This window comes from Idiotropiscis lumnitzeri, chromosome 2, assembly GCF_059441095.1.
Source record: "Idiotropiscis lumnitzeri isolate Australia: NSW breed Sydney's pygmy pipehorse chromosome 2, RoL_Ilum_1.0, whole genome shotgun sequence".
Lineage (NCBI taxonomy): Eukaryota > Metazoa > Chordata > Actinopteri > Syngnathiformes > Syngnathidae > Idiotropiscis > Idiotropiscis lumnitzeri.
The window spans coordinates 32,293,906-32,320,283 of NC_142392.1; the positions used below are offsets into that span (position 1 = coordinate 32,293,906).

The following is a 26,378-nucleotide window of genomic DNA, read 5'->3' on the forward strand; positions in this document are numbered from 1 at the left end:
GAAGTTCTGCCGGAGGTGGGAGTTGAAACTCTTTCTAACAGGGGATTCTGCCAAGCGTTCCCAGCGGACCCTCACAATGCGTTTGGGTCTGCCGGGTCGGACCGGCATCGTACCCCAACCTCGGAGCCAACTCACCACCAGGTGGTGATCAGTTGACAGCTCCGCCCCTCTCTTCACCCGAGTGTCCAAAACATGCGGCCGCAAATCCGATGACACGACTACAAAGTCGATCATCGAACTGCGGCCCAGGGTGTCCTGGTGCCAAGTGCACATATGGACACCCTTATGCTTGAACATGGTGTTCGTTATCGACAATCCATGACGAGCACAGAAGTCTAGTAACAGAACACCGCTTGGGTTCAGATTGGGGGGGGCCATTCCTCCCAATCACGCCCTTCCAGGTCTCACTGTCATTACCCACGTGAGCATTGAAGTCCCCCAGCAGAACGAGGGAGTCTCCAGGGGGAACGCTCTCTCGCACACCCTCCAAAGACTCCAAAAAGGGTGGGTACTCTGAACTGCCGTTTGGTGCATAAGCACAAACAACAGTCAGTACCCGTCCCCCCACCTTAAGGCGGAGGGAGGCTACCCTCTCGTCCACCGGGGTGAACCCCAGTGTACAGGCGCCGAGCCGGGGGGCAATAAGTATGCCCACACCTGCTCGGCGTCTCTCACCTTGGGCAACTCCAGAGTGGAAGAGTTTCCAACCCCTCTCAAGAGGACTGGTACCAGAGCCTAAGCTGTGTGTGGAGGTGAGCCCGACTATATCTAGTCGGAATTTCTCTTCCTCGCACACCAGCTCAGGCTCCTTCCCCGCCAGAGAGGTGACATTCCATGTCCCAAGAGCTAGTTTCTGTAGTCGGGGATCAGAGCGCCAAGGTCCCTGCCTCTTGCCGCCGCCCGACTCACACTGCACCCGACCCCTTAGGCCCCTCCCATATCTATATTAGGCCATTTAAAAATACATGACTTTTTTTTTTATTTCAATGTATATTTAAGCTTGCTTATGTAATACTACAATATTTATTAAATTATTTTAATATGCAAAATTATATCAATATTAATTTAAACCTTTTTATTTCACACTTGAATATTTCTTAACATATTTGTTCTTTTGAATTTGGATGCAATTTAAATCATTCCATCCATCCAGCCATTTTCTGCCGCTCATCCGGGGTCGGGTTATTGAATTAATTTAATACATAAGTATTTTTTATATTTCAATATTTATTTCAAGATTAACTCTTCTCAATGTGTTCAATATTTATAAAATGTTTCTATATTTCTTATTAATTGCATTAAGTCTGTATTTTGGTTTCCAATTTTAAATTTTAATATTTCCCGATTTCATTATATAAGCAATCCAAAGTATAAAAAATATAATATAGCATGAAAAAAGTATTTTGTATATTTGACAAAATTATAGTTTTTCCGAAGTGAGATTCTGCTTCGCAACAAACCCCAAACGCTTGATAGAGCTCAACCTAGAAAGAGAAACTGAGACTGCTTGCGTTTCTCTTTCTTGTTCAACTTCTACATCTGTTTTTCACCTTTTCACACAGCGTAATGAAGGCCAGTTGAACAAGTGATTTTATTGATGATTGCCAAAGGCACCGATTTCATAAGCACCGTTTCTTCTCACACCTTTTCCATTAGGTATGATTAAAAAGACAACTGAAAAGCATAATGTTAAAAAATGTTATTCCAGGCAAAGGCAATAAATTTTATTTACATGTTTGATGTAAACACCAAAACAAATCATCATCACTCAGACACAATGGTTCTTCTGGCACTGATCACATTGGCTTTGTGTCAATAAAAGAGCTTTGCAAAATTCAATTTCATCATATTATATTGAAAATCACATTTACATCTTACCACAAAGAGTCGGTTCTTTCATTTTTTTTTCTTCTTTTTTTAATCTTCAAGTATCGCTGCAATTCTCACCAGCACAATTGTGTCTCTCAGCATGCTGTTTAGTGAAGAATGTTTTTGCACAAACGCTGCAACTGAATGGCTTGTCTCCACTGTGTGTTCTTGTGTGGCTTCGTAAATGTGACCTTTGAGAGAAACTCTTGGCACAAACTGAGCAGGAAAAAGGTTTTTCTCCAGTGTGTGTTCTTGTGTGGCTTGTGAAATGCGACTTTTGAGAGAAACTCTTGGCACAAACTGGGCAGGAAAAAGGTTTTTCTCCAGTGTGTGTTCTTGTGTGGCTTGTGAAATGCGACTTTTGAGAGAAACTCTTGGCACAAACTGAGCAGGAAAAAGGTTTTTCTCCAGTGTGTGTTCTTGTGTGATTTGTTAAAAATGACTTTACATTAAAGCTTTTGCCACAAACTGAGCAGGAAAAAGGTTTTTCACCACTGTGCTTTCTGATGTGGTTTGTTAAATGCAACTTTTGAGAGAAACTCTTGGCACAAACTGAGCAGGAAAAAGGTTTTTCTCCACTGTGTGTTCTTGCGTGCCTTGTGAAATTAGAATTATGGGAGAAGCTTTTACCACAATCTGAGCACGAAAAGGGTTTTTCACCACTGTGTGTTCTTGTGTGGATTGTTAAATGAGAATTTTGAGAGAAACTCTTGCCACAAATTGAGCAAGAAAAAGGTTTTTCTCCACTGTGTGTTCTTGTGTGCCTTACTAAATGAGTCTTTCGAGAGAAGCTTTTACCACAAACTGAGCACGAAAAGGGTTTTCACCACTGTGTGTTCTTGTGTGGTATGTTAAATTTGATTTTAGAGAAAAGCTTTTACCACAAACCAAGCAGGAAAAAGGTTTTTCTCCACTGTGTGTTCTCGTGTGCGGTTTTAACGACAGCTTTGAAGTTAATGAGTCAGTGTGACATGCCCTTTCACATTTGGCTTGCCCATCATCATCATCATCATCATCATCATCATCATTAGTATCATCATCATCATCATGAGCGTCTGATGTGCCCTCATTTTGTGCTTGTGATGGCCCCCAGTGGTCTTCATCACCTTCTGTTGTCAAGTGATGACTTGAGCTGCTGCTTGTCGGCTCCGCACCTCTGTTGTCCTCACTCTCATCCTTGTTTTCATCTTCAGTCTTTTTAGGGACAACGTTCACTGGTGACTTGTTGACCTCCTCCTCCTCCTTTTTGATGTGAGCCAAGTCTGGCTCCTCTTTCACAGAACGGAGATCGTATACACTGACGTCTGCGGGACACAAAAAGACAAATTTGGTTTGGTCAAGTCAAAGTTCAGGCGGCGACTTTGTCTTATATTATTTCTCCCGTGCTCCCTTGACTTGTGCCTGCCGCACACGGAGCAATACGTGCGACCTCGATTTGGACCGGACCATGGGGCCATTTCACAAAATTACGTCCTACGATGTAAACCTCCCTTTAGCAGCACAACAGTGATAAACGAGCATTTAAAAAGGAAGCACGTTGCGGCTGATGCCCGATTTCATTCCTGAATTAGTCACAGACGTTTCTGGAAGCGAGCTGAAGTTAGCACACACAGGCTATTGTGTGCGTCTGATGGAACACCTGTTGTGGGACCCTAACATATTGATGCAGACCACTGGGGGCCATCGCAACATAATGTCATTGATAAAATAGGAATCCTTCAAGCGAAATACGTTTTCAAGTATTTCATTTTGCATTTATAGATAGTTTCATCGTGGGTACTTTTTGCTTCCATTATAATCTGGATCCCTAAAAGAATTAAAGGGGCCCTGGAATCAGAGTGGCTATTTATTGCATGATTTACGTTTGTTTTTTGTTTTGTTTTTTACCCAAAATGACATTTATCCTGCTAGTACATTCCGACATTCCCCGTTTTCCTTTTTTAAAATAAAATTTCTGTTTCTAAATCAAATTTAAAACAAAATTATGTTTGAAGAGACAAAATCCCTTCACATAAGCATTAAGCAACAACACTTTCACTCTGACTTTAATGTTGACATATTTGAATAATGACTGTTTATATTAAAGTTATCCAATACATATTCAAATTAGACTAAGATACACCATAATAATATTAGAGTTCACTGAATTATTTCGTACCTGCAATGATGCATAACAGCCAGAGGGTGTCAGTAATGAGTAACAAAGTAACACAAGACCTCCCACTGATACGTCATCATTGCCATTTGGATAAATTACCAGGAACTATGAGTTGTGGGGGAGATCCAAACCACCTGGGCCACAGGAACTTTATTACCAGGAACTAAATGTTCCTGGGCTTGTTGGTAGAAAAGGGGGTTGTGGCGTACTCCCTTTTTAAGCCCATAGTAAGCCAAAGATGAAGATGCATTCCTTGCAGCATGTGCTTGTTCACTGATGAGATCCGTGCAACCCTGGATGGATGCATTAAATGTATTTTAAATGTTTGGATGAGGTGAATCTACGCACATGTGCACAAAACTTGAATTACACCCGACGAAGCCAGTACAAAGTTAATAAATAAATAAATAAGACCAATACGTACTTGATTTAAAAAAAAAAAAAACGTATTTTGTGTTTTATCCACTAAAATTGATCAACCGCCATTGATGTTTTCGCCGCAGTGTGCACATATTTTAGATTCAAGCAGAATTCCTTCCGTAAGGAATTGCTTGAACAAGATATAAAAAACAGAAAATGTAATATGTTAAATAATCAGTTCAAATTTTATACTGGGAAAAACATGGAGTTTACCCCCACTATTGGTTATTCTTTGGCAATTATTTTGTGCACTGATTTAATTTGGCATAAACAAATGTTCAGCAGACCTGCAAGTAAAAGTCAATATTTAAAAATAAAACGGCAATAACCTTGAACGATTTCCCCAAACAACTTAATGTTGTGATGCATATGTTTAACGACAGAAAGTCGTTCTTGACAAAGCAAATGAGAGTCAGACGGGTACAAACCTGCTTTGTGTAGCACAACACGAGGCTGATTGCAAACTTCGTCCAGCAGTTGAAGATGTTGCTCGTTCTCTTCTTTTATTCCACAAAGTTCCTCTTTGTACTTGGGTGTCGTTCTTTCACACATTTTCAAATGATAATTCCAAAAAATCCGCACTTGATCTCTGCTTGGCGATGAGTCATGAGCCTCTTTTCGTTAGCGGCGAGCTAGCTAACAAGCTAAGCTAACTACGCCGAAAAGCATCAACGCGCGAAGATGAGGTTATCGGCACACAAAGACTTAATGAATTATGTCGTGGTACTTTAGAGTAGCACTGGACATTCTGTGAGAAAATTACAGTCAGTTCCACACTAAATCAGAAGAATTTAGCGGTGGGTGTTTTTATTTCGGTGTGGACGGGTCGGTGGATGTGGTCAAGGTCCTTCGGAAGCTGCGCGCTTGCTAATGACGTCATGCTTTAAGCACGTATTTTTCAAATATATTTCTTTGCCTCTGTGTTTGTTTTTACCCCTGGCTGTTCTGTTTGGATATATATTTTATATAATATTTTAATTCGGTTGTTGAAAAACAACAAAATAACTACATTAACGCCGCATTCGCGAGTCAGCTCCGACGTCACTTCCGCCTATTTCCCGAGAAGCCGCTGCTGGATCAGCAGTGGGACGTTTACGTTTCTCCTACCGAACTTGCAACAATACTGTGGTTAAATCGGGCTGCAAGATTGTATGAATATAATGTCTGCATATACTAGCAGTGCTTCTCAATTATTTCACACCCGCCCCTACCAAGAAGAAAAAGATTCGCGCCCCCCCACCACCACAAATTTGTTTTCTGTCTTTCTAGATTGATATTAGATTGTCAATAAAATATCCCTAAACTAAGCTAAATTGACAAGAAATATAATTTTGAGAACTATTATAGTGAGGTTCTCGAAACTCAGTACTCTGTTGTGCAAATATTGATGAGATGACAAATATTTGTCATGTTATTGTTGGAATTGGGTCACCGTGGAAATAAGAAGTAGTTAATAAATCAACCTTTAAAAGCCAAACTTACTCCAATGCGTGTTCGTTTTTTTGTGCTCAAGAAGAAAAGGGTCAAATAAAGACTCAACAACTGATTAGAGTTCCGATATTTAGTTTCTTCAATTTCTGGAGTTCAGGAAATAGTACAAAGACAGACATCTGGGCGTCTTTTTCTTAATCTCACGAGAAAACTGCACTCGGGCGAGCACAGTCGAAAAATGCGCGCCATCTTTCAGCCCAGCTTCAGTTTTTATAGGAGTTTTTTATGTCAAGGGTAATGTAGGTTGAATCGGTTGAATCGGTCGTCCTCGCTCCCTCCCACGGCACGGGTTCACGTCCAAGGGAAGGTCCTCCCCAGGTTAGTCATCGTCTGGATAGTTGATTCCCGTCTGGTTCCCAAGACTGGCACGCCAAGGCTGGCCTTCTCCGGCGGGCAGTCCCTCCGTCTCTCTCCTCGCTGGCATTCTTCTGTAATCTTGTCGGTGTGTGCGCGTGTATGTGCAAGTGTATGTGCGTGTATGTTTATGTCTGTGTGTGTGTATGCGTATGTGTATGTGCTCCGATCTCCAATTGTTCTGTCTTTCGGAATGTGTTTTTCTTTTGATAGCGTCTGTGTGAGTCCTCCAGTGCCCAATTTGGTATGTTTGCATCTCTACAGCCCATGTGGAGAATGTGCTTCGTCGTATTTGTCCATGAAGTGCTGTGAATGTGAGGGCAGCTCATGGAAATGCTATGTGTAGAGGTTATTTTAGATTCCATTAGTTTCTTCTTATTTTCGTTGTTCAACCTCTTCGTTTGGTGGCGAATAAAAACAACTTTTTAGGCGTGAACAAACACTGATGGTCGAAGCACGGCAAAAAGACCGTGTTGCTCCTTCGCCATCATCTTTATTTCTTCTTCAACCAAAAAACACTTTCTTCTTCGTGCATAACAGTAAATAAAGAATTGCGCCCTCTAACGTTGACACATTTCACTCCACAAATCAAAATAATTACAAAAGACAAAGAAATGTATAATTTCTTGTCACAAACATACAAATGGCAAAAAACAAATATTTGCAATCATTATCCACAAAAATATAAACATTTGTGAAATGGCGCTAACATTATTGTTGTTGATGTGCGGGTCTGGCCCAGCTTCCCTCCGGACAGGTCGACAGGCAAGGCTGGAGTGGTGATATAAAAAAAACTTCTGAGACACTCTGGTGGTTGGAAAAAGATTGTATTGGTGTCAAATTAGCTGATGCCAGAAGTTCCCCCAAAAAACAACAGTTGCGCTATGTTAGAAGTAGAAATGAAGAATTATGTTACAACGTATGGAAATACAAAGGTAAAATGTTGTTGGGTTTCTCACCTGTTTCACATTCTTCACTTTGCCAGCTTTCTTGTTTGTCACTTTTTCCTGTTTGCTTGTCTTTTGGGTTGCGATTTTTGATTGGCTCTCTTAATCACTGAGGTCAGCGTCGATCTGGAGTAACTCAATGTCGGTGTAATGTGTGCAAAAATATACTTTATTTCTAAAGCGCATTTCACGTATATGGGTTTAAACTTGAATTGCTGTCTGTTTTGTTTTTTCAGCGTTACACGTTTACATTAAGTACACTAAAGTCCATCAAAGGCTATTAATTACATAAATCCTACAATAAAGCAGAACTTTAACTCTATTCATGGAAGTAAAGTTTAATTTAGGCTATTAAGTAACGCAGTGGTGGGCCTTCAAGGCCTTCTCTGTTGGCCGAACATAATCAATAAAAAAAAGAATTATCATAATCGTCGCATTGATGTCATATTATAGCTGAGCGTTGTATTTTTAGGTGAGAGTTTTGAATCCAATCAGAATTCCGCTCGCTCGTGTTGCTGGGCAGGTTTCACAATATGGGGAGCGCGCATTATTCGTTCCAAGGCCTTAAGATGCAATTGTGCGTGTCATGTAATGGTACTAAATTTATATTTGCGACTATGTTGCACCTTTACGGTAACTGAGTGTCACAATTGTCTCGCAGGGGTCTCGCGAGATTGTTCATGCAAGTGGGGAGTTGTTGGAGTGGTATCGCCATTAAAACGTGTTACAAGACAAGAGCCTCGTTGCCATCATTTACATGGTGTCAGAAGTGAACTCGAAACAATGGCCAAGTTTAATCCCCCGACGGGTTTCCCCTTTGATAAGCCACGAGAGTGGCCGGACTGGAAGCAGCGATTTGTGAGATTCAGGACCGCCACGAAACTCGACAGAGAAGAGGGCGCGGTGCAGGTGAGCAGCCTGATATACGCCATGGGTAGCGAGTCCTAGAACATCTACAAGTCGTTTACATTCGCCGAAGATGGACACAGAAATTACTTTGAACGAGTACTTGGCAAGTTCGACGACTATTTCGTGCCACGACGGAATGTGATACATGAACGCGCATGCTTCCACCAGCGCGCACAACGGCCGGGCGAGAAGGCGGAGACTTTCATTCGGGCGTTGTACGAGCTCTCCGAACATTGTGACTTCGGCGCGACCCGAGAGGAGAACATTCGTGACAGGATCGTCGTGGGAATATTGGACAAGGAGGTTTCACGTTAACTGCAGCTGATAAACGACCTAACGCTGGCGCGGACGATTGAGACGGCCAGGCAGTGTGAGGAGGTAACGTCCCAAATTAGCATGCAAGGAGAAGCAGCTGGGATGGTACATGAAGTGACCAACAAGTTTAAAAGGTGCACCAAGCAACGCTTCAAGCAGAGGGAGAGCTGTTATGGACAATGTGGAAAATGTGGGAAAGCCAAGCATAATAAGGATGAAATGTTTCCTGCTAAGAAATCTACATGTAACTCGTGCAACAAAGTGTGACATTGGAGCAGAGTGTGTAGGAATAAAAAAGCGGCGGTGAGTGAAGTTACAGAGCAACCGGAGCAACAGCAACCGTATTTCCTTGGGTCAGTGAGAAAAGCAAATGGGACTTCACAGCAATGGGCCGTGAAGTTGTTGCTGGGATCTACACCAGCAGAATTTAAAATTGACACAGGGAGAGATGTGAACGTCATCTGCGAACAGATCTATCGCTCGCTCATCCCCAAAACACAATTGCAGCCTGCTGACATTCCGCTTGATAGTCGAGGTGGTGAATTGCAGTGCTTAGGTCTGATCCAAAGCACAGTTACCTATGAAGGCAAAACCTACCCTCTCGCAGTTTATGTTATTCGTGGTCGCACGGTGAATAACCTCCTCAGCCGGCCAATGTCTGTGAAAATGAACCTGGTGAGGAGAATAGATGAGTTGGTGACTAACAGAGGCCACATACAAGCATACGGTGAACATGGGACTTTAAAGACTGAACCGGTGCGAATACAATTAAAAGACAATGCTCAACCATATGCCGTACACACAGCGCGACGTGTTCCTCTGTCCATGCTGCAAAAGGTGAACGAAGAGTTACAGAGGATGGAACAAAATGGCATAATAGAGAGGGTTACACAGCCCACTGACTGGTGTGCACCCATGGTGCCAGTCCTGAAGAAAAGCACAGGAAAAGCCCGCATCTGTGTCGACCTCAAAAGGCTGAATGAGGCTGTTAAACGAGAACGGTACATTTTGCCCACAGCTGATGACATAATAGCGAAACTAAGCGGAGCTACAGTCTTTTCTTCCTTGGATGCAGCCAGCGGGTTCTTCCAGATACCTCTCCATCCAGACTGCTGTAGGCTCACTACATCCATCACTCCCTTTGGCCGCTTCAACGTTAAACGACTCCCGTTTGGAATTACAAGTACACCAGAGATCTTCCAGAGAAAGATGATGGAGACTCTACAGGGCCTTGAAGGGGTTGAGGTCTTCATGGATGACATCCTGGTGTACGGGGCTACTGAGAAGCAGCATGACGACAACTTGGAGAAGGTAATGCAACGCATCAACACTGCTGACCTGAAGCTCAACAAAGATAAGTGTTCAATTCAACAGGACCAGCTGCGATTTCTTGGACACCTCATCGACAGGTCTGGCATCCGGCCAGACCCAGAGAAGGTGGAAGCTATACGGCAGTTGTCGCCACCAGGTGATTTGAAAGAGCTGAAGAGGATATTGGGAATGGTCAATTACCTAGGAAGGTATATTCCAAACCTCTCAACGGTGGGTCAGCCAATGCATAAGGTTATGAGGAATGATGCGGTCTGGAGGCTCAACAAGCAGCTTTTTGAGAACATTAAGGACTTGCTAACAACTGCACCGGCGCTTGCCTACTACAATGTGGGGATGCCAACTGCTGTGTCGGCTGATGCGAGCAGTTATGGACTGGGTGGTGTGTTACTGCAACTCCATGGAGATCACTGGAAACCTGTAGCTTATTGCTCCCGAAGGCTAAGCGATGCAGAATCTCGCTACGCACAGATAAGAAAAGGAAGCATTGGCTGGTGTCTGGGCGTGCGAGAAGTTCGACAGATACCTTAACGGACTGGAACAGTTCAAGTTGGGAACTGATCACAAACCACTTGTACCTCTCATCAACAATCGAAGTTTGGACAATGTACCCTTACGTTGCCAGCGTCTTCTCATGAGACTAATGAGATTCAACCCTATCGCAGAATATGCTCCTGGGAAAACCCTGATTGTTGCGGACGCGCTGTCACGCAGCCCGCTACCTAACGCAAACACTGTAAACGAAACGCATAGCGATGTGGCCTGTTATGTGGCTAGTGTGGTGGAAGGGATCCCGGCATCTACAGGCAAGTTGGAGGAAATTAGGGTAGCGACAGCCGCTGACCCCGAACTTCAATGTGTTGCAGGGCTAATAGAGAGAGGATGGCCTGAGCACATCAGTAAAGTGCCAGTAGTTGCTAGAGCATATGTTCAAGTTAAATCAGAGCTGTCAGTGCACGATGGCCTAATTCTGAGAGGGTGTAGGATTGTTGTGCCACGATCAATGAGAGGGGAAGTACTTCAGAAAGTTCATGAGGGACATCAAGGCCTCATCAAATGTAGACAGAGAGCGGGTTCATCCGTGTGGTGACTTTCATCAGAAATATGCAAGCTCGTGGCATCATGTCAAGTGTGCTACGAAATGAGAAGAACTCAACAAAAGGAGCCACTCCTATCCACACCGCTTCCGGAGCGACCTTGGAAGAGAGTAGCCATGGACATCTGTGAATTTAAACAACATAACTACCTTGTAATCTCGGATTACTACTCAAGGTTTATTGAAATATTACACCTGCCATCTACAACGAGTGCACAAATAATAAAAGTTTGAAAACCGTTTTCGCTAGATTCTGCATTCCAAGTGAGATAGTGATTGTCAATGGTCCCCAGTTTACAAGTGCTGAATTCAAGGAGTTCGCTAAACAGCTCGGCTTCCAACACTACACGTCCAGCCCTCATCATCCAAAAGGAAATGGACATGCAGAAAGAGCAGTGCAGACAGCTAAGAAGATCCTGAAGCAGGAGGACCCTGTCATGGCGCTCATGTGTCATCGAGCTACTCCCTGTTCCATGACAGGCTACAGCCCAGCTGAGCTGTTGATGGGGAGGAAAAATAGAACGACACTTCCAACGCTGGAGGAGAACCTCAAACCTAAGTGGCCCAGCAGGACAGATGTGGAGGAGACAGATAAGAAGGAAAAGGCTAAACAGACTCACTACTTCAACCGTCGCCATGGAGCCAGAACTTTGCCTTCTTTACATCCAGGTGACCAAGTGTTTTCCAAATTGGATCACGAGAAGTCATGGTGTTTGCCAGCTGTGGTTTCATGCGAGAGTACAACACCTAGGTCCTTCATCATCCGGACACCACAAGGAGCAGAACTGAGGCGGAACCGCCGTCACCTCAAACCTGGGCCAGTTCCCCAGTCAGTCCCAGCAGCGTCCGAAGACTACAAGCTGACGGACATCCACCCTGTCAACACCGGCATAGACGACAACGTTTCTGTATGCCGGAGCGAGTCGACATCCTCGACTTCCCCACCGACTCAGGTGGTGACCCGTTCTGGACGGGTGTGCAAACCAGTTGACAGACTTGACCTGTGAGACTGAGACTCATGGTCTTTGGGGGGGGGATACAAAAAAAAGGGGAGTAGAAAGGAAAAAAAATACATTGGAGAATTGCATGGAAATTAAGTAGATTGTTGAAGAAAACAGTGGGATTGTTTGTTACCGATGCCAAAATTACTCATGCTGTTGGGATTTGTTTGATTGGTGCATATTTCTGGTTAACTTGATTTCTGAGAGGCATCTTTATTTTTTTTTTTTTTTGCATTTTGCAGCCCAGTTGGGGAAATAAATGCTTGTTTTGGTGTTATTGAAAATAACACAAAAGAGGGGAGATGTCATGTAATGATGCTAAATTTATATTTGCGACTGTGTTGCACCTTTACGGTAACTGAGTGTCACAAATGTCTCGCAGGGGTCTCGCGAGATTGTTCATGCAAGTGGGGAGTTGTGGGGAGTGGTAACGCCATTAAAACGCGTTATAAGACAAGAGCCTCGTTGCCATAATTTACAGCGGGAGTCTCTCCGTCTCTCCTTCCCCTGTAATCTTGTCGGTGTGCAGATTGTGTGGTGTATGTTTTCCCAGATCAAATAGTTATGTTTTTTCTAGGCGCAGCCACCTTCGGGAACCTGATGCTCAGTCCCACGAAAGGATTCGTCGAAAGCACAAGGTGCTCGTTGCTAGAGTGCTGATCGATGCCCAGTCTTCCAAAGTGGTCCCCCTTTGACTTTTCAAACCATGCAACAAAGCTGTGACTGTTAAAGAAGAATCCATTGCTGGGCTCCTCCAGCCAGCCGAAGCCATGCAGCCGTCCAGCGTACCCTCGGTGAAGGACACACTTGTTGGCCCGCCAGTGGTTCCTCTGCACCTGCAAGAGCTCGATGCCCAGAGTTCCCAAGACCTTGATGACCATGAGCAGCTCCAACTTAAGCGTTTGCTGTGCACTTATGGCCACACATTTTCCACAGGGCCTACAGACTTGGGCCGAACCAGCCTTGTCCAGCACGACATTATGACCCGTCATGGTGCTCCAGTCAAACAACCACCAAGGAGAATGGCAGGAGAAAAGCAGCAGCAAGCAGACCAGCAGATCCACGACAGCCTGCAAAGCGGTGTTGCTCAGCGTAGTCACAGTAGCTGGGCCTCACCCATTGTTATGGTGCATAAAAAGGATGGGACTTACCGTCTATGCATCGACTACAGAGCCCTCAACGACCGTACCATCACCGATGCATATCCCCTACCCCGTATCCAGGATACGCTGGACACGCTCTCCACTGCTAAATGGTTCAGCACGTTGGATCTTGCTTCGGGCTACTGCCAAGTGGAGTTGACCCCAAGAGCACGCAAAGACGCCGCTTTTTGTACCAGAAAGGGCCTCTTCGAATGGAATGTCATGCCATTCGACCTTTGCAACGCTCCAGCGACGTTCCAACGGCTGATGGACCGCGTCTTGGCTGGCCTGCAGTGGGAGACCTGCTTGGTCTATTTGGACGACATCATTGTGCTGGCCAGGGACGTGACGGAGATGCTGCAACGTTTGGGCAAGGTGTTTGACCGACTTCAGCACGCGAACCTGAAGCTGAAACCTTCTAAATGCTGCCTCTTTCGACGCAAGGTTGCATACCTTGGCCACATAGTATCTGAGCACGGTGTGGCCACCGACCCGAGCAAGGTCCAGAAGGTCCAGACGTGGCCCACTCCCACATCAATCCAGGAGGTGAGACGATTCATCGGTCTAGCCTCGTACTATCGTCGGTTTGTAAAAGACTTTGCATCAATAGCCGAGCCCCTGCACAACCTTGCGGTGAAATGATACTGGACACCGATGCGAGTGACACGGGCGTCTGCGCTGTACTGTCACAGATTCAACAAGGTGTGGAGCGAGTGTTGACTTATGGCAGTCACAAACTGACGAGAACCGAACAGAACTACTGCACGAAGAGACGTGAACTCCTAGCCATTGTGGACTTCACTTCACATTTCCGCCAGTACCTCCTTGGACGACGCTTCAAGGTGGGCACCGACCACAGCAGCCTGCGCTGGCTAACCAGAATGAAAGAGCCGGAAGGGCAATTGGCTCGAAAAACTTGCTAAATACGACTTTGAGATTGTTCACCGCCCAGGGCGTCTGCACGCCAATGCTGATGGCCTCTCCAGAAGGCCCTGTCGCCAGTCCTTTGTCTGCAAAGTGCCAAGTCCTTCCTCGCATCCGACGGGCGTCACACATCAGGCGCTCCAGTGCGAATTGGACTCTGTCCCCGGTTCCCTGTCGCTGAGTCCAGTGGGGGTAGAGGGACGACCGTCCACTATGGTGTCGGGTCTAGTGGGGGTAAGTCAAAGTGCCCCTGCACCCGACACACATACTGTAGACCAAGACAGTCAGACCAATGTACACATTATCAATATGACCGAGAAGGTACATGTGACGAGAACCCTTGATACTGCTTCGTTGTTTCATGGCTGGACAATGGGGGAGCTGAGCCAAGCCCAGGACGCAGATGCTGACATTGCACCAATACGCGCCTGGATGTCAGCCAGCAGTGAGCGCCCCCCTTGGACTACAGTTTCATCATGCAGTCCAGCCGTGAAGACGTACTGGTCCCAATGGAAACGACTCTACTTCAGAGATGATGTTTTGGTCGGTCGTTTCTACTGCCTTGACGACACCCAATTCTACCCGCAAATTCTGCTGCCTCGCAATTTACGGCCGGAAGTGATGAAACAGATGCATGACGGTGCCGTGGGTGGACATTTTGGTGTTGAACGGACCGTGGCCAGATTACAAACCCGATACCATTGGTACCACATGAGAGAGGATGTCACCCTCTGGTGCCGGACCTGTACCAGCTGTGCGTCCAGGGCCCGCCCCGTCAAGAGACCACAAGCCCCAATGGGAAATGTCCGGGTTGGGGCCCCGATGGAGCGCATTGCCTTGGACATTATGGGACCACTCAATGAGAAACCGGTATGTGCTTGTCATACAAGATTACTTCACGAAATGGACAGAGGCGTTTCCCATTCCTGATGAGCAAGCTGTGACCGTTGCCGAAGTTGTTGCTTCTGAGTGGGTGCTACGGCATACCTCATGCACTGCACAGCGATCAGGGACGCAATTTTGAATCTGAAGTATTCCTAAGCATGTGCCGCTTGTTTGGCATTGACAAGACTCACACTACACCATTTAGACCCCAGTCAGATGGCCAGGTTGAACGCTTCAACGCTACTCTCCAGAAGATTCTGGCCTCCACCGCGGAACGTTGCCATTGGGACTGGGACCTTATGGTTCCTTATACTGTCATGGCCTACAGGGCAACTAAACACAGTTCCACCGGGTTCACACCAAACTCCATGATGTTCGGCAGAGAAGTGAGCGAACCAGTGGACCTCGTTGCTGGGTCTCCACCCGACCCAGACATTCAACCGTTAGTTCCAGAGTACGTCAAACAGCTGCGTGAACGCCTGGAGCTGGCCGATCTGATCACCAGAGAAGCTCTGGGTGAGTCTGTTACGCGTGCAAAAAGACAGTACGACAAAAACTGTTGCCATTCGCAGTACAAGATTGGAGATCCTGTGTGGTACCTTGTAAAAGGTACGCACCACGTCAAGAACAAAGTGAGGAAGTTCCTTCCGTCATATGAAGGGCCATTCTTTGTCCTTGGACAATTGGACGACCTGGTCTACCGTATTCAGAAGAACCCGAGATCCAAGGTGAAAGTGTTCCACCACGATCAACTTAAGCATTATCGCAGCCGTGAGCCCCTGGACAACACCTGGGCTTTGGACCGAGCTCAGAGGTGGGCACCTACCGAGGTTCCTCCGCCAGCTGTGGAGGATGGCCCAGCAGACCATGATCTAGGCCTGCGTGATTTGTTCTCAAGCGTGACTGACGATCCTGGCACCATTTCACCATCTGCATCTGACCCCACACCGGTTGTGCTCATTCCATCCTCCCCTTCCCATGGAGACCATGAAAATGGTGGGGGCGCGGTGAGTGAGTCACTCCAGCTGCGCCTGCCAGTCCAACGACCAGGACGTCCCTGCAGGGCAGCTGACCGTTATGGTGCCTAGGTGACTTAAATGGTGTGAGGAGCACTTGAATGTTCAAGGCAGTTCTCAGGGCCTTATCTAAATTTTATACAATTTTCCTACTTCGTCCATGTTTTAATGGAAGTTGTTTACAAATGCGATTTTTCAACGTTTTTTTGCTGTTAAAAAAAACTAAAAAAACTGTCACTGCTACGCTTCTGACCTGTCATTGTAAATTGCTTTATCTGAGGAATTCCGCCGGTCGCCTTAAATTGATTACTTAGGAGTGGATTTCAGTTCCTTCCTCGTGGCGTTTATTTTCACCGTGGTTAATATGCATTTCCTTATATGAACCGATTATTGTAACCAGGCTGTCATTTACCATACCTCGCTTGTATAAGAGAATGATAATCACAACTGTCTTTTGGGCACCAAGCCTCTTATAGATGTTGTAGGTCAGCTCGTGTTTCTGTGCTGGAGTGGAATTGTTTAATTACCATCCAGAGTGGGGGTAGTGTTGCGACTATGGTGACAAGCTTGCGTGACGTGTGGGTGTGCGCATGCGTGGAGGAGGGAGGGGGCGGATGTTTTTGTTGAGTGTTGTATGAAAACAAAGTGGAAGAAAAAGATGGAAGAGGGGAGAGCATGAAAACAATAAAGTGAGGCTACAGGTACACTGTCTCCCTGCTGGCGTGTTATTATTGATTGGGAGGGCTCCGCATATCGACGACGTGCGCCGATCACGATCCCAGGGCAACTCCGGCCTTGGAGACGGATCTCCCCTGCGTCCCCCCCGACCACGGTCAGGAGGAAACCGAGCAGGAACGGATAACAATAATATAATGAATCAGTAAACACCATGACTACAATCCCAGTCTTATCTATGCACTGTACTTCTACTTTCATTTGATAAATTATTTTAACATATTCAGTAAACATGAACCTGCTAAATTAAATAATTTGTGAGGAATCGGAGGGTGGAGGTAGAGGAGGACCCAAAATGAAGGGATGTCAGGCAAGGGTAACTTAAAGGGAATTTAATTAACAAAATAGGGCAAACAAGGTACTAGGCACAAACAAACGAAATAAAGTGCAAAACAACGACGACTAACAAAACACGGCTGGGCACAACTAAACTGGACTAGGACGCAGGGACAGAAACCAGGGATAAGCGACCGTGACAATGAAAAATGAACAATGAGCATGGACAATGAACAAGGGCAACAGTGACATCCAAGAAAGGGCAATGAACCAACGCCGAGTAGTCAGCGTAGGAGGCTTAAATAGTGACGTAATTAGTGGGTTGACGAGAGACAGGTGCGTGGCTGGTGGGCGCGTCTCTCCAGCCATGACGACATGACAGGACATGCGCTGGAAAGAAACGCCCCCACGCCCGTTGAGCAAACGTAAACAAAAACAAGACATGACGGAAACGGACCATAACATAATTGACCTTTTGTCCCGTAAATGTTTAAAATAATGCCAGCAATCGTAATACAATCCTTCACTATTAATTACATAAATCCTACAATAAAGCATAACTTTAACTCGATTGATGAAAGTAAAGTTTAATTTAGGCTATTAAGTAACTCAGTGGTGGGCCTTCAAGGCCTTCTCTGTTGGCCAAACATAATCAATAAAAAAAATGATAATAATCGTCACATTGATGTTATATTATAGCTGAGCGTTGTATTTTTAGGTGAGAGTTTTGAATCCAATCAGAATTCCGTTCGCTCGTGTTGCTGGGCAGGTTTCACAATACGGGGAGCGGGCATTATTCGTTCCGAGGCCTTAAGACGCAATTCTGCGGGCATCTCTTCTGTCAAAGTCAATGAGCTTTCATATTTGTTAGACGGTTGCGATAGCCAATCAGATCACGAGTTGGTTACAGTGAGCCTTTTCGCTGGCCTTATGCTGAGGGTGATGAACGCGTTTTGTGATTGGATACTCACTCGTAAGGGGGCGGCGCTATGCCGAATCAACACACCCGAAAGTCGTAATTGGCGGCCGTTCGAAAATCTGAAATATATTCTAGCTTTTTTTAAACCACAATGGCCGAAGGAGGGAAAAGTGTGATTTTTATTGCAGATACACTTGCAAGGACATTTTCAAGTCGGACCTTTCAAGAGAAGCTATATCGTCCAACACTCACTTAGTGGTGCGTAAGTGTGTTTCTGTATATTGTTTGTCCAGCCGTGGTGTCATAAATGATGATATTTTGATGGGGATTTACTCAAGTAGGACAAAGTAGGACTTCACTGAAGGCACAGGTGTGAAATGCACTGAATTAACTAAAAAAGTAAAAGTAAAAAAAAAAATTACGATTGTTTAAGAATGTGCAAGAAAGAACTCAATCTGATCGAAATGTTGTGCTTTGACAAATGCCGATAAGTAATGATATTTTCCAGGAGGTATTTATTTCTTTGTTGTTTATTCATTCAATTCTAGACTTGTTTCAATATTTGAGTGTTGTTTTTCTTTCAATATGTCGTATATTTTGTCTTTGAAGTGTGGGTCCTTGCTGCCTTCCGGAGAGGCAGCCGAGCAAGGCTGGATTGGTGATGGAAAAGAACGAAAGAAAGAAGAAAGATTTTATTCTCGTCACATGCTGATGTCAAAAGAAGTCTCCCCAAAAACGTGTGCGTGTGTGCGCTCCGCGCACGTGCAAGCCCCCTCTCAGACATTCCCTTCTTATAGGGAAGGCCCAAATAGGACATGAATATCTAATTTTCCCTTGTTGCATATGCATTCCCATTCCGCTAGTCTTCGGGATTTCCCTCCAAAAGTCCCCCAGAGGGAGAACAGATGCGTCTCCCCTTTGATACGACCAGTCTACTCGTGACCACCTTAAATTACTCTCATACCCTGGAAGGTCACTGACCTGGCGAGAGAATTGCCCCCACCATAAACAATGCTCAGGCCTATTTTCTCTCAGGGCAGTATCTGGTTACATCGGAACTTCAGAACCAAGACTGGTCACTTCTGTGAGCTCAAGTCCCTTCATAGTTAAGTAAAGAGAATTACTTCCCATATCTATATTAGGCCATTTAAAAATACACAACTTTTTTTTTATTTATTAAAATTTATATTTAAGCTTGTTTATGTAATAATACAATATTTATTAAATTATTTTAATGTTAAATTATATCAATATTAATTTAAACCTTTTTATTTGACTCTTGAATATTTCTGAACAAATTTGTTCATTTGAATATGTGTGCAATTTAAATTATTCCATCCATCCAGCCATTTTCTGCCGTTCATCCGGGGTCGGGTTATTGAATTAATTTTTTAGTATTTTTTATAATTCAATATTTATTTCAAGATCAGGACTCTTCTCAATGAGTTCAATATTTATAAAATGTTTCTATATTTGTTATTAATTGAATTAAGTCTGTATGTGGTTGCCAATTTTAATATTTCCCTATTTCATTATAAAAATAATCCAATATATAAAAAATATAATACAGCATGAAAAAAAATATTTGGTATATTTGACAAAATGATACATTTTCCGAAGTGAGATTCTGCTTAGCAACAAAACGCCAAACGCTTGATAGAGCTCGACCTAGAAAGTGTATTTAGCCAGTCAGAAATTTAATCAGAAAGTGAAATATTAAATGTATGTGAGGGGATATTTGAAGAGTTTGAGTTTTGTTCAATGGACCATTCATATACGAGCCAGCCAAACACAGCGAGAAAACCAGCACTGACTCCAGTCGCCATCAAGTTGCCAACTCCTGACATTCCAAACCCTTTGAGAGAAACTGAGACTATTCGCGTTTCTCTTTCTTGTTCTTTTTATAGTTCAACTTCTAGTTCAGTTTTTCACCTTTTCACGGCCTATTGAAGGCCAGTTGAGCAAGTGGAACAAGTCATTTTATTGATGATTGTGGAAGGCACCGATTCCATAAGCATCGTTTCTTCTCACACCTTTTCCATTAAGTACGTTTAAAAAGACAACTGAAAAGCAAAATGTTCACAAATATTTGTTCCAGGCACAGGCAATTAATTTTATTTACATGTTTGATGTTAACACACAAAAAATATCATCATCACTCAGACACAATGGTTCTTCTGGCACGGATCACATTGGCTTAATGTCAATAAAAAAAGCTTTTCAAAATTAAATTCATCATATTTTATCCAAAATTATTTTTACATCTTACCACAAAGAGTCAGTTCCTTGAGTTTTTTGTTGTCTTTTTTTTAAGCGTCAAGGATCGCTGCAATTCTCACCAGCACAATTGTGTCTCTCAGCACCCTCTTTAGAAAAGAATTTTTTAGCACAAACGCTGCAACTGAATGGCTGGTCTCCACTGTGTGTTCTTGTGTGGCGTCGTAAATGCGACTTTCGAAAGAACCTCTTGGCACAAACTGAGCAGGAAAAAGGTTTTTCTCCACTGTGTATTCTTGTGTGCCTTGTGAAATGAGAATTATTGGAGAAGCTTTTACCACAAACTGAGCAGGAAAAAGGGTTTTCTCCACTGTGTGTTCTTGTGTGTTCTGTTAAATGTGACTTTTGAGAGAAGCATTTTCCACAAATTGAGCAGGAAAATGGTTTTTCTCCACTGTGTGTTCTTGTGTGGCTGGTTAAACTTGACTTTTCAGAGAAGCGTCTACCACACACTGAGCAGGAAAAAGGTTTTTCTCCACTGTGCGTTCTTGTGTGGATTGTTAAACTTGAATTTTGAGAGAAGCTTTTACCACAAACTGAGCAAGTAAAAGGTTTATCTCCAGTGTGTGTTCTTGCGTGTTCTGTTAAAGTTGCCTTTTGAGAGAAGCATTTTCCACAAACTGAGCAAGAAAAAGGGTTTTCTCCACTGTGCGTTCTTGTGTGGATTGTTAAATAAAACTTTCCAGAGAAGCTTTTGCCACAAACTGAGCAAGAAAAAGGTTTTTCACCACTGTGTGTTCTTGTGTGCCTTACTAAATGAGACTTTCGAGAGAAGCATTTCCCACAAACTGAACAAGAAAAAGGTTTTTCACCACTGTGTGTTTTTCTGTGTCCTTTTAAAGACCGCTTTGAAGTTAATGAGTCAGTGTGACATGCCCTTTCACCTTTGGCTTGCCCATCATCATCATCATCATCATCATTAGTATCATCATCATCGTCATGAGCGTCTGATGTGTCCTCATTATGTGTTTGTGATGGCCCCCAGTGGTCTTCGTCACCTTCTGTTGTCACGTGATGTCTTGAGCTGCTGCTTGTAGGCTCCGCCCCTCTGTTGTCCTCACTCACATCCTTGTTTTCATCTTCAGTCTTTATAGGGAGAACGTTCACTGGTGACTTGTTGATCTCCTCCTCCTCCTCCTCCTCCTTTTTGATGTGAGTCAAGTCTGGCTCCTCTTTCACAGAACGGAGATCGTTTTCACTGACGTCTGCAGGACACAAAAAGACAAATTTGGTTTGGTCAAGTCAAAGTTCAGGCGGCGACTTTGTCTTATATTGTTTTTACCGTGCTACCTTGACTTGTGCCTGCCGCACACGGGAGCAATGCGTGCGACCCCAACTTGGACCGGACCATGGGGGCATTTCACAAAATTACGTCCTACGATGTAAACCTCCCTTTAGCAGCACAACTGTGATAAACGAGCATTTAAAAAGGAAGCACGTTGCGGCTGATGCTCGATTTAATTCCTGACATGGCCACAGACGTTTCTGGAAGCGAGCTGAAGTTAGCACACACAGGCTATTGTGTGCGTCTGATGGAACACCTGTTGTGGGACCCTAACATAATGATGCAGACCACTGGGGGCCATCGCAACATTATGTCATTGATAAAATAGGAATCCTTCAAGTAAAATATGTTTACAAGTATTTCTTTTTGCATTTAGAGATAGAATTAAATAATCCTGGGCTTGTTGGTAGAAAAGGGGGTTGTGACGTTCTCCCTTTTTAAGCCCATAGTAAGACAAAGATGCAGATGCATTCCATACAGCATGCGCTTGTTCACTGATGAGATCCGTGCAACCCTGGATGGATGCATTCAATGTATTTAAAATGATTGGATGGGGTGAAACTATGCACACGTGCACAAAACAGTGCAGGGCCACCTGAGGTTCATTGACTCTCACCCGACCAAGCCAGTACAAAGTTCATAAATAAGACCAATACGTACTTGATTTTTAAAAAACTTAATATTTTGTGTTTTATCCACTAAAATTGATTAACCACCATTGATGTTTTCGCCGCAGTGTGCACATTTTTTAGAGTCAGGCAGAATTCCTTCAGTAAGGAATTGCTTGAACAAGATACGTCAGAGTTTTTGCCAAAAACGAGACAAGCCTGCACAAATGAATCACCCAGCCAAGATTGTCTTTGTCACTTGCGAGGAGCAGTCCGCCAAAGAGAAAAGCGTTCCCGCTCTTGTGCGGCGTTTTATTGAAGCACAGCAAAGTAATTTGTACATGCAAACTCATAAAGAATGGAAAAACATGAACACTTTGACTTTATCACACCCGTCCGTCCACACTCTTCCTGTTGTTCGAACGGTTTCAGCTTACAAGACATGTTTGGGTCACACTTCTGTTCAATGCGAGGTAAACGGTTTCCTGTCAAACACGGTTAAAAACGTGCATCTGTTTTTGTGGCTTCCTGCTAAACTGCCAGCATAGACACAACTCTTTTACCACTGAACTCACGTTTTCCTGTTTAAGAGGTCCATGTTTTTGTGACCTTCTATTAACCTGTAAGCATAGTTTTGAAACTTGAGGTGTCAGGTTGAAATGCCCTGAGGCCTTTGGGAGAGCTTAATTTGCTGCTGACTGAAATAGCTGACTGCACCAGATAAAGGTGACTGACACCAGGGAAAAAGCAGGCATTGTTGTTCATTTTTACAGGTCGACCGGGAGAGTGAGACAGAGAGCCGTCCTGCTTCCTTCAGCTCTGTGCACCCTCTCTCTGCTAGCCCCCCCCATATTAAAAAATAAAACGGCAATAAAACCTTGACCGATTTCCCCAAACAACTTAATGTTGTGATGCATATTTTTAACGATAGAAAGTCGTTCTTTACAAAGCAAATGAGAGTAAGACGTGTACAAACCTGCTTTGTGTAGCACAACACGAGGCTGCTTCCAACCTTCGCCCAGCAGTTGAAGATGTTGCTCGTTCTCTTCTTTTATTCTACAAAGTTCCTCTTTGTACTTGGGTGTCGTTCTATCACACATTTTCAAATGATAATTCCAAAATATCCGCACTTGATCTCTGCTTGGCGATAACTCGTGAGCTTCTCTTTGTTCGACGAGACGAATGAAAGATGGCGTCGTTTTTTTCCTTCGCGAAAATGGCAGTCTGTTCGTCACGAAAGCGGAAGAACAGGACACACCCCGCTGTGATATGATTGGCTGCTGGCTATGTGGCGCACTGTCACCAACTCACCGTCAGATGTCACCATTTGCGATGCAAATCATTGTTATCTTCTTCTAAACATTGGAAAAACGTACGATTTGAACCGTATGCACATGAACAAACATTTTAGTTCCCAAATATGAACTTGAGAGATGTATTGAATTTTACTTTTGTTGCTGGTTTTGTTTATACATCTGACACCATGTCGTCGGTTGGATAGTATTTCAAATGTATTTCCCTATTATTAACAGTTGACATGATAAAGTGATACTTTATGTCAACATATTTGCACCTTTGCCTTTTTCCAGGCTTTTTTGACAAGTTGCGATGTGGTTGTAAATTTTAAATTAAAACATGTCACTCTTTTATTACTTAACTGTTATTGTGTTCGAAAATGATTTGGGTATTTATTTAAGTACTTGAATATTTCATTATTCGTTTTAGTATTCATTAAACTACAATAATTCACTATTAATTTCAAGATTCATTGAACTGTTTTAGGAATAATTTAGTATTCAATGTTTAATTGTTACAGAATTTACTTTTTAAATTTTGGTTTCACCATCTTAATCTTATGGAAAATTATTTAACAACCACCAACACAAGGTTTTTAAAGAGAAAGATAAAGATGTCCTTTCATAGTCCCACAATGGGGAAATTTGCAGTGTTACAGGAGCAAAGGTATAGATCACACAGAGGCGGCGGCGTAATGTAGCCGTTAATGTATAACATTAGCAGCAGACATTCATAAAAAGCATGCAAATATACACTGTATATACGTAAATACACAAATCCCCCTGAATATACACACTTACATCCCACAACATATACAAGTGTAAGGAAACACTCCAAATGTCTGTCAATGGTATGGAGGGGAAATTAATAAAAATGCTGCAATGATAAAAAATACTGCAATGATAGAAAATACTGCAATGATAAAAGTGCTGTAATGGTAAAAGTACTGCAATGATAAGACTACTGCAATGGTAAACAAAATACAGCATTGGTCAATATTTAAGTACAGCATTGGATAAAGCACAGTAGTAGTTTGTATTGCATCCTCGGACTGCACAATTGCACTAATGCCCGCCCATTTGTAGACCTTCCATGCAACCTGACATCTTATGCATTCAAGAAACACACAGGGAACTACACAATCCACCTGTAGTTCCAGGAATGGCAATGGCGGTCTCAATACCCAGCCGCACTTATGGAAGTACCATCTTTGTAAAGGACCCAGCAAAAGTCATAAAAACGGAACAAATCCCAGCTGGGGAAATGGAACTATTAAAGCTTGAGACTGAGTACATGGTTGTAATCTCAGTCTATAAACCACCTAATGCTGAGTTTCAATGGCCAACAAACTTAAATATATCCTGTAAGACACATCTAATAATTGGTGACTTCAATAGCCACAGTACCCAATGGGGATACAGAGAAGATAATCAGAACGGAGAACAAGTTATCTCATGGGCCATTAACAATGATCTAACACTTCTTTATGAAAGTAAAGATCCCCCTACCTTTTCTAGTGCCCGCTGGAGAAGAGGATACAATCCTGATTTGGTGTTTATTTCTAACAACCAAAGACAAGTGTTCCGAAGAACTGTTCTGGGTCACATCCCCAGATCCCAACACCGACCAGTTGAAGTAAGGACACAACAAATTATAAGACCAATTGTATTTGATTACCTCCCCAGGTTTAATTTCAAAAAAGCAATCTGGGAATCTTTCATGGAGGACATGGAAGTAAGAACAAACACCATAGCTCCAAGACCAGAAAACTATGATGTTTGGGTAAAGCAAATGTGGAAAGCTGCTCAAAAAAGCATCCCAAGGGGATGTAGGACAAAGTACATCCCAGGGATGAATCCAGAGACCAAAGAGTTATATGAAGAGTATATAAAACTATATGATGAAGATCCTTTTGATGAATCAACTATTGAAATGGGAGAAGCTTTGATGAATGACATTGGGGAAGAAAGAAGGAGAAGATGGAATGAGATGATAACAAGTATAGACCTAAGCAAAAACAGCAAGAAGGGCTGGGCAACCATTCGGAAACTAAACTGTGAAGGCAAACCCCCATCCCGGACAGCAGCCGTAACTCCCAACCAGGTCGCAAACCAACTTCTCAAATATGGAAAACCTCAACATAATCCAATAAAACAAACCAAAGCTTACAATAATATAATTAAAGAATGCATAAACCGACATGAAACCCTTCCCCCTTTCACAATAAGAGAACTGACATCAGAAATCAAATTACTTAAAACAAATAAAGCAGTTGGAATAGATGGGATTCACAATGAATTAATAAAACAGCTTGGGCCAAGAGCAAAGAAGTGGCTTCTCTCTCTCTTCAACCAATGCCTAACTTCACTAAAGCTCCCAAAGAAGTGGAAGAAGGCCAAAATCGTAGGTCTACTTAAACCAGGCAAAGACCCAGAGAAGCCTGAGAGCTATCGCCCAATTTCACTTCTTTGTACCACCTATAAACTCTTCGAAAAACTCCTCCTCAATAGGCTAACTCCATCGGTCGAAGACCAGCTTATTGAAGAACAAGCAGGCTTCAGACAAGGATGCTCCTGCTGTGGCCAAGTCCTCAACCTTGTCCAATTCATTGAGGATGGATTCGAGAAAAACCTCAAAACAGGAATAGTCCTGGTTGATCTAACAGCAGCATATGACACAGTCAACCACCGAAGCCTACTGATGAAAATGGCCACAATGGGAATAAATGGCCACATTGTAAATGTCATCAGAACCATCCTTAACAACAGGAGATTTTATGTTGAAATGGATGGCAAAAGGAGCAGATGGAGAAGTCTAAAGAACAGACTCCCACAAGGATCAGTGCTGTCCCCTCTGCTCTTCAACATTTACACTAATGACCAACCATCATATCCCAACACTAAACGCTTCATTTATGCAGATGATCTTTGCATTGCCACCCAAGCAAAGGACTTTAAAGACATTGAAAAATGTCTGACTGGAGCACTAAGTGTAACTGGCAAATATTACCAGCAATGGTCATTAAATGCCAACCCAGGGAAAACAAAGATATGTGCTTTCCACCTAAACAACCGGGAAGCATATCGAAAACTAAATATTGAATGGAATGGGAAAAATCTCACCCAT

The 26,378-nt window shown here is 43.5% G+C and overlaps 1 protein-coding gene across 1 annotated transcript; it reads right to left on the minus strand.

Moving 5' to 3' along the window:
- Positions 1 to 1,793: 1,793 nt before the first annotated feature.
- Positions 1,794 to 26,378, minus strand: LOC148342332 (uncharacterized). The gene is made up of 3 exons (XM_088288139.1): positions 26,375 to 26,378; positions 20,251 to 20,851; positions 1,794 to 2,660 (listed from the first exon to the last, which is right to left on the minus strand). The coding sequence occupies exons 1-3, from the start codon at positions 26,376 to 26,378 to the stop codon at positions 1,925 to 1,927; spliced, it is 1,341 nt and encodes a 446-aa protein (XP_088144265.1). The 3' UTR covers positions 1,794 to 1,924.